Source organism: Cibotium barometz, chromosome 32 (genome assembly GCF_041138505.1).
Source record: "Cibotium barometz isolate CiBa-2024 chromosome 32, ASM4113850v1, whole genome shotgun sequence".
NCBI lineage: Eukaryota > Viridiplantae > Streptophyta > Polypodiopsida > Cyatheales > Cibotiaceae > Cibotium > Cibotium barometz.
The window spans coordinates 3739740-3754345 of NC_141077.1; the positions used below are offsets into that span (position 1 = coordinate 3739740).

At 44.4% G+C, this 14606-nt stretch overlaps 1 protein-coding gene across 1 annotated transcript; it reads left to right on the forward strand.

Annotated features, from left to right (window-relative positions):
* The first annotated feature begins 11268 nt into the window (after positions 1-11268).
* On the forward strand, positions 11269-12562 carry LOC147619743 (uncharacterized). Its single transcript, XM_086825572.1, has one exon. The coding sequence runs from the start codon at positions 11551-11553 to the stop codon at positions 12361-12363; it is 813 nt and encodes a 270-aa protein (XP_086681698.1). The 5' UTR covers positions 11269-11550; the 3' UTR covers positions 12364-12562.
* The last annotated feature ends 2044 nt before the right edge of the window (positions 12563-14606 follow it).

A 14606-nucleotide genomic window follows, 5' to 3' on the forward strand; every position in this document is an offset into this window, starting at 1 on the left:
TGAGTGCCTTTGGCCTCACCCTAGATGGTAAAGTTGACCAATGGTTTAGATCCTTGAAAACAGAAGACAAGGCCACCTTTGAAGCCTTGAAAGAGGCCTTCAAGGTTGGATATTCTCCTCAAGGAACTAGATGGAGTCCTAATGACTAGCTACATAATGTTAAACAAAATGACGGTGAAACCATCTAAGATTACATCAACAGGGTCAGATATCTCCACTCCGGTTGTAGTGCCAGAGACAAGTTCTCTAATGAGGCTAATCGGGAGATTTATGGAAGGCCTAGAGGATGTACTCCTACACAATTCTTTGTATGCCTTGGCCCATACCTCCTTCAACAAGCAATGTTGCAAGAGTTCTATGGACTTCGAGGATAACTTCAAGGGAACATGTTCCCAAGAACTCCATGAGGGTACATCAAAAGGCTCATTCAAGAACACTAGCACCACATCTGAAGGAAAGAGCAAGGAGTCCACCTTTAGGCAACAAGTTGAGTAGTTGGCCGCTACATTAATGCAGCAAATGACCCAGCATTGGAGAACCGGTTGTCAAGGGCGACATTGGGTTGGCCAACCCCATCTCTACCCAAAGAGGGAGCTAGTATGGTGCCCGATTTGTCAAGCTAACCATCCTAGCATAGAGTGTCCACATCTATGACCCCACCCCACCCTCTATTGCACATACTGCCACAAACTGCTATCAGCAAAGGGCTGCTCAAGCCCGTGCTCTATCTCAAACCTTGCCAGCTCCCAAATTGGTAGATTGGTCTGGGTTGGATCACTTTCGCTTTGCCCTATTTTCGATCTATGGTCTAGAGCCGATGTGGGCTCTCTTTTGGGCTGGCATTTCATGCCTCTATCCCTGGGATGTAGATTGTCTGATTGTACATTTCCAAGATAACGTTTTGAAGTCTCAAAGCAAGACTTCTCTTGTGAATGTGTAGGGGACTTTGGGTCTTGCTCCAAGGTAGGTCGTCTATCCATGAGCTAGGCTACCAGTCCTCCTATCTTTAAGTCAAGGGTAGCATGCCCCATGCTAGGATGCTCCTCACTCTCACTGGTGCTGTCAAAGACCAACACCATTTGGCTCCATGCTGTGTTGACCAAAGGGTATGATCTTACAAGCAAGGGAGCAAGAGTTTTTTCGCACCAATTTTCTCGAGCGTAAATGCATGAATGTGGGAGGTGGTAGTACAAGATCCCCCTTTGAACTAATTTTTTTTAGTGAAGGTACGGCCGTACTTTGGTTAAGGTACGGGTGCTTCAAGGAAGACATGGGCGTGTGCTTGAGAAGGACATGGGCGTGTGCTTGAGAAGGACATGGTCATGGTGGCTGGGTAGAAGGAACGATCATACACTTTGAGGAAGGAATGGGCATACTCTTGGAAAGGTATAGCGGTATGCTTGTTGGGTTAGGCAGATCTCTTAATTGTGCAGGGACGATGTGTCCTTTGATAGCCACCCACTAATATTCTCCTGACAATACATCCATACCCTTTCTGTATCCCTTTTTAATGCTCTTTATGCCCTTGTAAATGCAATTTATTCTCCTTGAATGCCCCCTGTTCATATTAATGAAGTAGATTTGGAAAGATTTACCCAAAAGGAAGGTACAATCGTGAAGAAGGAATGACCATGGCTCTAAGAAGTGTACGGCCATACTCTTCTTAGAAGATAGGTAGAGCCAAAAAAATGCACCTATCCTTCTCTTGAGATTTCTCATATTTTGGGTCCTCCTTGATGATTTTTTATGTTTTTCTTTTTGCGAGTGGCTTGAGCTAGTCCCTAGCTACCCAATGCTACCTAGAATGCTTAGCAAAGCCTTTTTACCTAACACTAATTAAGGGATCAAACTACTTATGCAAGTTTTGACAAATGCTGAAGAAAACAAAAATTCATGAACTTCAAGGGCAAAGTTAGGCACTTACTTGTGTCTCCCACTTCCGATGAAGACTCCCAAGCTCCTTATGCTCCATTGAACTCTATGGTTGAAGTAGACATGATCAAACAAACAAACAAACATATCAAACATACAACCACCGGGCGGATTTGCATTCTAACCGGGCTATGTAATGACTCTGGCAAGTGATAGAGTGTGGAGGACCTTAAGCTAATAAATGCCCATCCCCAATAATGGTGCCAAATATGTTAACCAAATCAACATGCTACCTTGCACAAGAGAGGGAGAGAAGAAGAGAAGACAGACCATGCAAGGGTCGGTTCAGAGACTAACACTTAGCCAACCCTAATGAGGGTTAACTCCGTGAAGTGAGGCTACTAGGAGCTCACTCCACCTCCACTTGTGTCACTCAAATGGAGCTTCCACAAGCTAGCCAGATAGCAAAGAGGAAGGGAGCTATAGAAAGCTCCACCTCTACTCCATGCCTTTGTGTATGCAAGAGGGATCTCAAGAAGAAGACAAGAAGAGGGAGAAGAGAAGGCAAGATAATAATCCTCACCTACATGTACATACCACAATCAAGCAAGCATGCATTAACCAATACAAGCCTACCACCATATCCGAGAGAGAGAGAGAGAGAGGAGGCAAAACTCAATTATGATAATGAGATTATCTCTTTTCATATTTCATAAATCATTTATATGCGTGAGGTCACTTTACAATGACCAACCACCCATTTACAATTGGGGGCCCAAAACTAACTTCCTAGCTCTATGTACATCTAGGCTCATTCCCGTGAGATCGGCATTACACGTCGTAAGCTCGGTCATGCCATATATCTTTTTCATAAAGTGCTTAGCACGGTAATGATTAACAAGAAGTGTAACCACATTTGAAAATGATGTTAACCAGTGTGGTTAACAAGCCTAATGATCTTGTCCAAATAGTCTCTGACCCTCTATAACAAATGGCTTCTCAACCTTGCAAGTCGACTAAATCATTTCAATCTTCTCCAAATGTTTCAACTGTAACAGCTCCAACAAGAATTTAAAGACTTACCCTTTTTACTTCATAGGTTATCAGTTTGATCATGATCAAAGAGAACCTAATTGTTCTTGATATATATAAAATTACATGGGAAGTAAAGCAAGTCAAGCACTACAAAGTCCTCTGACAGCCTGCAAAACCAAAAAGATGTATGCATAGGGCTTGCTTGTCAATGCTCCTCGAGACCTCTACCTCTCTTCTCCCCTTACTTACAGCCATAGAATCTCCACTAACCTCAATAAATATTGTAACCTTGCATGTGATTATGCAAAACAAAGAGAGCAATTACACACAATGGTCCCCACACCAATTAGGATCCCATTTGCTATTAATATTTTTATTTATAGACTAGTTTCTTCGTCCCTTTGGAGGATCAAAGACATGTAACATTTACACTAAGAATACATCTACCCCTCAACAAAATCTTCAATCCAATCATTGTAGTAGGGTTGGTTTCCCGGCACACTAATGGGCTCTCTCTAGATAATATATCCGGAGTCTGCGATACTCACAACAGATGCAGAAGATAGACAGAATGGAGAGGAACACTACACAAGAAGACAAGAGTGCAAAGAGAACAAAAACACTTGCAATACTCTGAGAACACTATTATACAGGTCCGTTCATCACTGTACCACACACACTTAGCAAAGGTCACAATGAGGGGGATGGTGCACATCTCAGTCGAATACAACTGACTGTAGAACATAGACTAAAAAGGTATAAGAAGAGGCATGCAGGAATAATGTCGTAGAATCGAAGAGGGAGAGCAAGCACCTTTAGTGGAATCTCCTATCCCTGGGAGATGTTATTAGAGTGGCAAGTGTTAGTGCAGTGCATTCAATGTTGATAGCAGTGTGGCACCTTTAGTGGAATCTCCTATCCCTGGGAGATGCTATTAGAGTGGCACGTGTTAGTGCAGTGCCTTCAATGTTGATAGAATGCACTTGCGTGGCTCGTTCTTATGAGTTGGTCCACTGTGGGCTCCATTGGTGGCTACAAGTAGCCCACCACTAGAGTGCTCATCATCCTCTGTGATGAGGAGAGAAGAAAAGAAGTGACCCGCAAGGAAGTTAGCAAGATGGTAAAATTTAAAAAATGACGATTATGAGTATTAAAGTGTTTTGTTTTTTTTCTATCATTTTTTTAAGGATTTCATAGTAGCAACTCCAGAGTAGTGATTGTGCAGTGAATCCACCATAGCAGGGATTTTGCCCCCTTGAGCCTAACTTTAGGAGGTCCGCACATTAACAAATTAGTAATGCAATGCACATGCAGTGGCTCTCACAACAACTGCGGACTCTCAAGTTAGTTTAGAGCCAATCAAATTGGAGGCCAAGTAGACGGTAGCTCTTGGATGCTATCAAAATTAGAGGCATGTCAATTAGAATTCTGGGCCATCGACCATCCTTGGGTAAACCTAGCCAAGAAAGTAAACCCAGCCATTGGCTACTTTCCCATGCATTCGTGCCTGCATCTGATGCATTGTGGCAGCCCCATCCTATTACTATATGCCAGGTTAGTCTCAAGAACCCATCCGCCGCTATGAGAGGTAGCCAGAATGTATCCCATGTGCGGAGATGGTGGGACCATGCTGATCTCCAAAAGAGGTACCGATGATGTACGATCCAATGGAGAGGGTTGTCGGATGGGTAGAGTCATCAACGGGGTCAAAGGAGGCATAGGAGTCAAAAAAAGTCAGATTAGTTAGGAAAGTTAGAGAGAAGTCAGAGTAATCAAAAGAGTCAAAGGGGAGGAAGTAGAGAAGAGGAGTTAGACGATAAGAATCAGAGAAGAGGAATCAGAGGAGACGAATCAGAGGAGAGGAATCAGAGGGGACGAATCAGAGGAGAGGAATCAGAGGGGTCTGAGGAACTAGAGGAAGCTGAGGAAGCTGAGGAAGCAGATAAAGCAGAGGAGTCAGATGAAGCAGAGGAGTTGGAGGAGTCAAATGCAGCAGAGTCAAAAGATTTAGAAGGGTCAGGAGAGGAGTCAAGAGGTTCGGAGGAGTTAGGGGAGAGGAGTCAGAAGATTCAGAGGGGTCAAAGGAGGGAGTTAGAAGATTCAAAGGGGTCAAAGGAGGGAGTTAGAAGATTCAAAGGGGTCGGAGGAGAGGAGTTAATAGATTTCATAAGGGTCAGAGGAGAGGAGTCAAGAGGTTCGGAGGAGTCAGAAGATTCAGAGGGGTCAAAGGAGGGAGTTAGAAGATTCAAAGGGGTCGGAGGAGAGGAGTTAATAGATTTCATAAGGGTCAGAGGAGAGGAGTCAAGAGGTTCGGAGGAGTTAGAGGAGAGGAGTCAAAAGATTCGGAGGGGTTAAAGGAGGGAGTCAGAAGATTCAAAGGAGGGAGTTAGAAGATTCAAAGGGGTCGGAGGAGAGGAGTTAATAGATTTCATAAGGGTCAGAGGAGAGGAGTCAAGAGGTTCGGAGGAGTTAGAGGAGAGGAGTCAAAAGATTCGGAGGGGTTAAAGGAGGGAGTCAGAAGATTCAAAGGAGGGAGTCAGAAGATTCAAAGGGGTTGGAGGAGAGGAGTTAATAGATTTCATAAGGGTCAGAGGAGAGGAGTCAGGAGGTTCAAAGTCAGAGAAAAAGGCACCAAGAAAGAAAGAGATATATAGATTACATTATGGCTACAGAATCGGAGAGGGGAAAGAGAGATTTACCATAGAATTGGAAAGAGATAAAGAGAAGAGAAGCTAGATTTACCACTAAATTGGAGAGAGAGAAAATGTAGTGACCACTGAATCCGAGAGAGAGAAAGGTAGATTTATGACTAAAAGGGAGCACACCACAAAGGATTGAGAAAGAGGGGCAGAACAGAGGTGTCTCTGCCACAGGATTGAGGAGAAGAGAGGAAGAGAGGGATCCGCCAAAGGAGACTGAGAAAGGAAGGGAAGAAGAGAGGAGTCTGCCACCACAGGATACACACCTGGAAAGATAGATTATAGGAAAAAAATAGAGAGGAAAGGAGAATGCCACTGGAAGGTTGTGCACTCAACCGCCTTCCACATTGGAACATGAACTCAATTCCCTTGAGTGTAATCTGAGGTGAACTGTACCACAGAGAAGCTTGATTTGGTTAGCCAAACAAGTGTGATACGTGTCGTTGCAAGACATTATAGACACCTCGATGACCTAACTGAACCATTTATTAGTGTGAAGACAAGGAGGCAAGATCGATGTTCTACATCGGTGGAGCTATAGGATATTTAGGAGCTCAACATCAAAACCAAGAGTGGCTAACATTTTGGTGCTAAAGGTTGATGGTCTGCTAGAAAGAGAGATGGCAATGACGAGTTGAACAAAGAGAGTTGGCAAGGAGGAACAGAGAGTGCAGATCATGATTGGTTTGTGATCAAAGTTGAAGATGGGCAAGCACGAAAGGTGATTCAGATTGTGTGAAAGGGAGGATGGTGGAAGGGGTGTGTTAGAGGAGTCAGAGGGGGGGGTTGGCTGACGAGAGGCAAGAGGAAGGGGGGTTGTCAGAGGAGGAAGAGAAGGGAGTCGATGGATGAGGTAAGTAGGCAAAGGGAAGGGGTTTGGCCAATGAGCATGAGGGCCAAGGGGAGGGTCAGCAGATGCAGCAAGGGAAATGGGAGGTTGTGTCTGAGTCAGAAAAGGGAGGCAAAGGGAAGGGGTTTAGCCAAAGAGCATGAGGGCCAAGGGGAGGGTCGACAGATGTAGCAAGGGAAAGGGGAGGTTGTGTCTGAGTCAGAAGGGTGTCCATGATGGCGTGGGTAGAGTGGAAGGAGATTCATGAGTGGACCATATGGTGTGGGTAGAAGAGGAAGAAGATTCACAGATGGTGCTTATGGTGTGGGTGGGAGAGGAGGTAAGGTTGAAGACCAAGATGAAATCGGGTGACGGTGGGATAGATAGGGTGGAGCATAAGGGGAACTAGGCATGCTTAGTAGTGAAGTTGAGCGAGATGAAATCGGGTGATGGCGGGATAGATGGGGTGGAGCATAAGGGGAACTAGGCATGCTTAGTAGTGAAGTTGACCGAGATGAAATCACGTGACCGACAGGATAGATGGGGTCGAGCATAAGGGGGACTAGGCATGCTTAGTAGTGAAGTTGACTAGACGAGTGAAGGGGGGCAGGAGCAAAGCTGAGGTCAACAAGGAAGTGAGGGTTGGGAAGGTAGGGGAACCTTTGAGGTTGGGAGTTGGGCACAGGTGTGGCAGCTACAAGAAATTTCTTGTTCCTGCAGAGCAATGCTTGGCTCGAGTCAAGATGGGTCCTCCCAAGATGGAGATTTGGGTGGGCTCATTTAACCCTCCTTTTTGGGGGCTCTCCGTATGTAAAACTTTTCGCTACCTGGAGCCAAACAAGGAGTTCCAACTCATCACTGTGAGAGATAATGCCTTCGTCATGGTGGAGCCTTGATGTCGGAGGAGAAGAGTTTGCAAAAGAGGTAGGGGCTACTGTGGCACCACGTATCCCTTCATCCAAGCCTTCCTCCAATTTGAGCTCCTATGGGCCATGATCTCGAGGAATCCATAATGGGTCGGAACCCCAATTGTGCAGAACACCTGTACTTTTTGCCAGGGGGGACGACCAATGAGGAATGAGTAAGCCCCTTTGACTTCAAGAAGTCAGATCACCACAAAGTCTAGGAGGAACGATAACAACGGTAACTTTTTCTACCAGGCCGATGGGGGTCACCTCTCATTGGTCAACCACATCCAAACACAAAAGTTGGCTAGGCACATCACCTTGAACACTAAAGTTGGCTAGGCACGTCACCTTGAAACCAACTGCATAAGAGGGGTACCATGAATCTCCACAAAGAGGCAGGGGCTCCGATATTCAGTAAGGGAAGGGCTATTTTACGGCTGATACCCATGCAACCAGCAACATTTGTAGGAAGTGGGAACCCACTATACTGCCCATCACTATGATTGGTTGGCATATCATGGATCTTCTCAAGTAGTGTACTGAGACACTAATGTACGTTGGGGCTAATCCGAAGAAGATCAAGTAGGTTTACTAACAATGTATTTGCCTTGAGGAGATCCTCCATAGAGAGGTGTAAGTGGGGAGGGGGCTGGCATAGAAGATAGGTTATGGAGGTCCTTGAAAGCTTGTACAAAGGACTGATTCGATGACTGTATGGGGAAGTGGAAGAGGGTTATTAGCAGGCTCCTCCCCTAGTTGCCTAGGCATGGCCTTCCATTGTGATCGGGTGACCACGATGGTAGATGGTAGATCCTCATGAGTGGTTGTAGTTGGTGTGACGGACACACCAAGGGTGGGAGAAGGAGGGAGCAAGTGGATAGAGGATGTCTCATAGAGATAGTGGGTGGTCAGAGTTGGAAATGTGAATTCAGAGGAATTGGAGGCCCATTGCCGGGGGCACTCACATGCATAATGATCTTTGCATTCGAGGAAATGCCTACAGGGTAAAGCACCTTCAGGAAGAAGGGGGAAGTAGCTTTGGTAATTACCATATTCCCCACATCTAGCAGAGGACGGGGCGATTGTAGGGTTGGGGAGGGCGAGGAGGACGGTTCATGGGGGATGATGCCATGGTGGATGGTGCAAGTGGAGGAAGATAGGTCACCTGAGGGGTGGGTTGGCAAGGAGGAAGAGTAGCAGTGTGGAAGGTTTGGGGAACAACCATGGCAACTGTAGCATAATGGGCAAGGTTGGGGAAGGTTGAGGAAGAATGAGGAGTTTGCTGATGGAGCTGACAGAACCCTTTGAGGTAGTAGCAATCTTTGTCGTCGTGTTCGCCTTTCTCATAGAAGGAGCAGTACCTCCTCTTTGGGCATTCTTGGACAATGTGTCCAAGGGGCATAGAGTGCACCGCACATCCTTCTTGGCCTCTTGCTGAGTCTTCAATTCTTCAATCTCCCTCTTGAGCTGGAGCAAGGTGCTTTCCTCATTTAGGGGTTTTTGGCTCACTTTGAGAGCATCCAGCTCCTCCCGCTTCAGTTGAGCCACTGGGTCATCAGATTGTGGCACTAGGAGATGAGCAGAGCTTACATCACCCTCAAACATAAGTCACGCATTCTCACATTCAGAGGCAAGCTCTTGAAATTCCAACAATGTGGTTGGTGTGGGTTGACTCTCTTGGATCTTTTGTTGGGTGGACCTAGGTGTAAGGCCTGTGTCACCCACATTGACACACCATGAAGTCGCCAGGGTAAGTTAGAAGGTGGGCCACCGGCACTGTGGTTCGTGTCATGAGTTCCGACACTCTCTCCCCTAGTAGCAGTTGTAGCTTCCCCAGCTCTTGGAGAATGAGGTCCTCATAGTTGCTAGAACAAAAGGTGTCCTTCGGAGTGGTCTAGTATGCAAAGTGGTCAACTGGAAATTGACTAAACCGCTTATCTATTCATCTCTATTAAAAAACAATTATATATCCATGATGTGGAGCTGTTGGTGAGTAGTGTTGTTTGGTATAATTGATCCTTATTTGAAATAGGATCCACAGTTCATTACACTACATTATCTTTTTGAAAATACAATAGTTCCACATCTTTGTTAAAGGTATTGGCTTGAAATATTTCACTCATTAAGGTAGTTCCTATAAAAAAACATCAATTATCTTATCGACTATATTGTACATGCCATATATGTGCTAAGTTATTAATGTCATACTAAAGATATGGAATTATATTTATATGCTCATGTATGTCCTAACTTCTCTACTATATGTCATGAATGTGTTAAGTTATTAATGACATACTTAAAAGCAAAAGAAATTATATTTGTATGCTTGTGTATATGTCTTGGTAGGATTTCACTCATCAAGGTAGTTCCTATATTTTTTTTAAATATCCGTTGTCATGTGTGTGCTAACTTTATAATCTATATATGCCCTACATTTTATAAGAGAGTGTATGTGTATTGTTAGCAAATATGAATCTCCAATATATTTGTCCTACTTTTTATTAATAATAGAGTGTACGTGTACTGTATATTTTGTCAGTGACCTAGGTATTGTCAGCGAATATGAATCTCCTATGTAGTGTATGTTTTGTCAGCAAATACGAATCTCTTATGTATTTGTCCTACTTTTTAATAATACAATATATGTGTATTTTGAGAAAATACGAATCTCCACCGACTTTAAATTAGCCTCTTCCCTTGCATCGACTTTGGTACTTCAATGGTCTATTCTTCACTTAGAGTCACTCAGAAAGGGCCATGTGTAAACTTATAAGTAGTCCTTCTATAATTTCTTGTACTTTAATGTAAATGATCACACCCCCCTCTTTAAATTACATTCCTATCGATGATGATGGTTATAATTACTAGTCATAAGGTTAAAGCTTTGGTTTTTATATTAATGGGGGTGGTGGAGGGCGTGTCCTCACCCCCCTCTTTAATTTACATTCCTATCAATGAGGATGGTTATAATTACTAGCCATAAGGTTAAAGCTTTGGTTTTTATATTAATGGGGGTGGGGGAGGTGTGTCCTTACATAAATAAAAAAGCTTTGTTGTTTATTTTAATGGGGGTGGGGAGGGAGTGTTCTTACACACCCACCATCATCAAATTATAAGTCTACTTACTTTATCTATATCTATGGTCCTAACATTATTAAGAGCTCATTGTGGAACTTGATAGTTTCTAGTCTCTAGACCTTTGGATACATGATGCATACTCTCTATTTAGAATGCGATTCAATTAAATGGTTGTAGTTTCTTATAGGGTGTTCTTACATAACCAACATAAAAAAGCTTTGGCTTTTGGATTTGTTTTGATGGAGAGGTGGGGCAGTGTGCACGTTCTTACATAACCATCATTAAAGTCTTAAGTCTGCTTACTTTGTCTACTTTTATGGTTCTATGTTACTGAGACTCACACTCCTAGAATTTGAAGGGTGACTCAAAATTCCAATTGAAGGGTTCTTTTATTTCTTTGTAAAGTGGTTAGAAGGGCATACAATTGTATTTTGCCATTCTTTTGAAGGGGGGATTTTTTTCCCACTCTTCTTGTGAAGGATGAATGGTACTCCACCCTTCAAATTCTAGCACTGGATTCGAGAGGTCATTGTGGGGAACTTGACAGTTCTAGTCTCCAAACAAACCTCCACATCTACATGACAAGTTCAAGCACACGTGACTTTGCCCTTCAATTGGATTGGTTCTTGTTTACTGGGAAGAACAACGAGGAGGCAATGTGTCAAGGAAGTTGACTGAGCATGATTTGTTGAGGTGCTCATGTTAGGTGACATGAGGAAGCTTCCGTTGATCATCATATGCTTGCCAAGGAGCTTCATACGATCATACATCAACATCAACCATTTTCAATGTGTGATGTTGATACTTTTTTATGAGAATTGCATTTGTGAACGATCTCTATGTAGGCCGCCCACGTGGGAAAACTGTGCGAGGCCTACAGGCTCTTGTAAACCCTAAAGGCTACGGCATTTTGCATGCTTGCTCTGAAGGCCAACGCCTCTGCGGTAGCTATGGCATCCGCCTCTGCTAAGCCTGCAAGATTTGGCTTCTCTGTCTTTTTGGCATGTAACACGTTCTCGTGACCCTCATCTTGGGCTTCCCTCTTCTGGTTAACCTAGCCCCAATATCTGAACAGGGCTTCCACCTCTTGTAGCCCTCTACCCTAGTTATTGAACAGAGCTCTGCGTCTATGGATACCTCACCAAGCGTGAATGTCCGCGCTCGCAGCAGCGCGAGGCCCATCCAGCCGTTGTCGTCGAGCCTGATAGACAAGTTTCTTGGTATGAGCCTCTCACCGGCCTCCGTGCAGTCCCTGTCGTCCGAAGCAACGGACGCCAACGATCTGGACGATCTGGACGAGCAGGAGATATGGGGGATGGAGATCAGCAACAGACCCTACGGGGATGGCGGCAAAGGGCAAGGGTCAGGGGGGCAAGCTTTGCTGCCTCCGAGGATGATTTCTGGAAGGCGGTCATCCGGGACTCCTGAGAGCCGTAGCCCGCTGAAGGATGGGAGCACATCCTGGGTCTCTTCTACAGTGAACAGCCTTAGCAGCATTTCAGGTACGTTGCCTGGCTCTTCTCCGGGAAGTCGGAGCCCCACGTCTAGGGTTTTATCAGGTGAGGCCACGGCCAGGAGAATCCCTTCAGCATCCCGCATGATACCCCGCTTGGTTCAGCAGCAGCAGCAACATCAGGGCGAGAGCTCTTCTATGGGGGGAAGCCGCATGAAGATGATGCCCCAGTCTGCACCGCTCAACATTCCGGACTGGTCCAAGCTTGAAGGTAGGAGCCGCCATGGTGGTTCCAGAGCTCTCCACGATGATGATGGTGAAGATGAAGATGAGGAGCGCCTCCCTCCTCATGAGTTCCTTGCTCGTGAGTATGCCAGAAGCCAGATGACCTCCTTCTCCGTGTTGGAAGGTGCAGGAAGAACCTTGAAAGGCCGGGACCTCAGCCGTGTCCGCAATGCAGTCCTCACGTACACGGGTTTTGTGGAATAGATCACATGTACACATCATCTAGTGTCTGTCTTTACATTGCTTGTCGATGATGGATCCTTCTCCAGACAGTTGGCATATGTACATTCAATTTTTTCTTGCATAGGCATTGCACTATATCTGTACATGTGATGGATGCTTGGATGTAGACTGTGCATGTAAATTTGTGGTTAATGTTAATTCTTGGGGCTGTCTTATTCTTCTTTGTGATTTCCAATGTCAAGTCATTACTAGATTTGCTAACGTACGCCAAAATTAGAAGGCACGTTTCAAGATATTGCAAGTCTCTTGGTTCTAATATCAGATGTCGAATTTGTGTAATTACTGGTGCAGCTTCTCCATTTCAAGCTCTTTAAGGATTATGTGAGTTATTGATGCATCCCTGATCATATTAATTCCAGTCGGTGGTCCTGTTGCACTATTTCCATTGTTGTCTATTCCATTTGTTCTGCCTTGCTGTTCCAACTACAGATCATAGTCAGGATCTTGCCGTCACAATTTTTGAGTCTCCCCTTTTGATAAGAGGGGATCGATACTTCAGAGGCTTATTCAGCACAAGACTGCTTTTTGAGACAGGCTTTCAAGCTTTAATAGATTTGGAGGGGGCTCCTCATTGGACTGTGGGAACACACAGCCTAGGGCTAGAAGGAACGAGTTTTGTTTTACTTCTGCTATCTTCAACATGCTAGCTCTGTCCGGTTGTGTTGTAAGGGTTGCTATAGACATTTTGAGATGGGGGGTGGGGGGGTTAAGTGTTGGACGGGAGGTTCCCGGCTCACGAGGGGCAGGTGGGTGAGATCTCTTCAAGGAGCGGCGGTAGATCTGTAAAGCCCCTGACTTGTGCACACTATTGAAGGTAATTAAGAAGTATCTGTAAGGGCATACTTGTCTTGAGGTGTGCTATACTTGGAAGGGGCAGGTTTATGTGATAATGGTTGATTGCTGGATAATTTTCTTCCCCTGATCTCGAGCTGATCTTGTGTTTGAGGGCAATGATGATGCTGTATTGCCAGAAGGTACCCTTAAAGGCTTTGCGTCATTTTGAACTGTACCACCTGGCATTCAAGTTGCATGGGCAAGAACTATTGATTGGTACAGTTTATGGTTAACCTTGGTGAGGGCTTTTCTTGGGGCAAAAACTGGTCCTGCAGTTAAATGTGACAAGTTGGGCTTCGATACATTCTACAATATTATGTTCTCTTGATCCATAAATTTGTGTTGATAATCTGTTTTTTTTTAAATATTCTCCCTCTTTGGTGATAGAACTTGCTATGAATAATTGCCTTGCTGCACATGGCATTCATTTTTGTGTGGCTTACAAGTTGTATTTTGAAGGCTTCGATATGCCATATTATGTTCTCTTGATCCCTAAATTTGTGTTCATTATTTGGTTCCTTTAAATTTTCTCGCTCTTTGGTAGTAGAACTTGCTATGAATAATTGCCTTGTCGCACATGGCATTCGTTTTGGTGTGGCAAATTCTATTGGGTATATGAAACAAAGCTCTAGGCCAATGAGGCAAGTGAAAGAACTCATCAAGACCTTATTCCAAATAGGAGACTTCCTTCCCATCAAAAAAATAGACTCTTTCCTAGCATTTGTCTCATCTGCAAATTAGTGCAGTAGAGAGAGGTGTTGCTCTAGAGTCCCAAGGTCACGGGTTCAAGCCCTCAGTGCGCAAGGGATGGCACGCACGGGGGTGTGTTTTTTGCACTTTCTAATTCCAGCTAATTGCAAAAAAAAAAGAAACGCTTGTTCTCCAAGGAATGGAAAAATCATCTAAAAGCTCGGTGGAGAATTTATTCCAAAGGTGTTTAGGGGATATAGGCTCACAAAAAACAATTATAATGACATGAATCTTGTTTTCTAAAATACAGCTTCTTGGAGACACATATACCACTCCTCATCGCTCTCTAGCATTCCTATGGCTTCACATGCAGCCTTAAAACAGAGATACAAATGTCCATTCACCGTTCGTAAACCCTCCAACCTTTGCACACTGTAAGTAACATGCGTAAGTAATATTGCTCACTTGCACTCGGACTAACATTATACATTCGTTCGATCATATTTTTCCTTTTCCTTTTAGTCCATGATCGATACCCACTTGGAAGGAAAATCAGCATATAGCAGGCTACTTGCATCCGTATACAACCGATTAGCTTTGAACCATTCGGTCAAAGATGTTCTTTGGTTTCTGTTGCAACTAATCACATCACACAAATCATCCTGATCATTGAATATTAC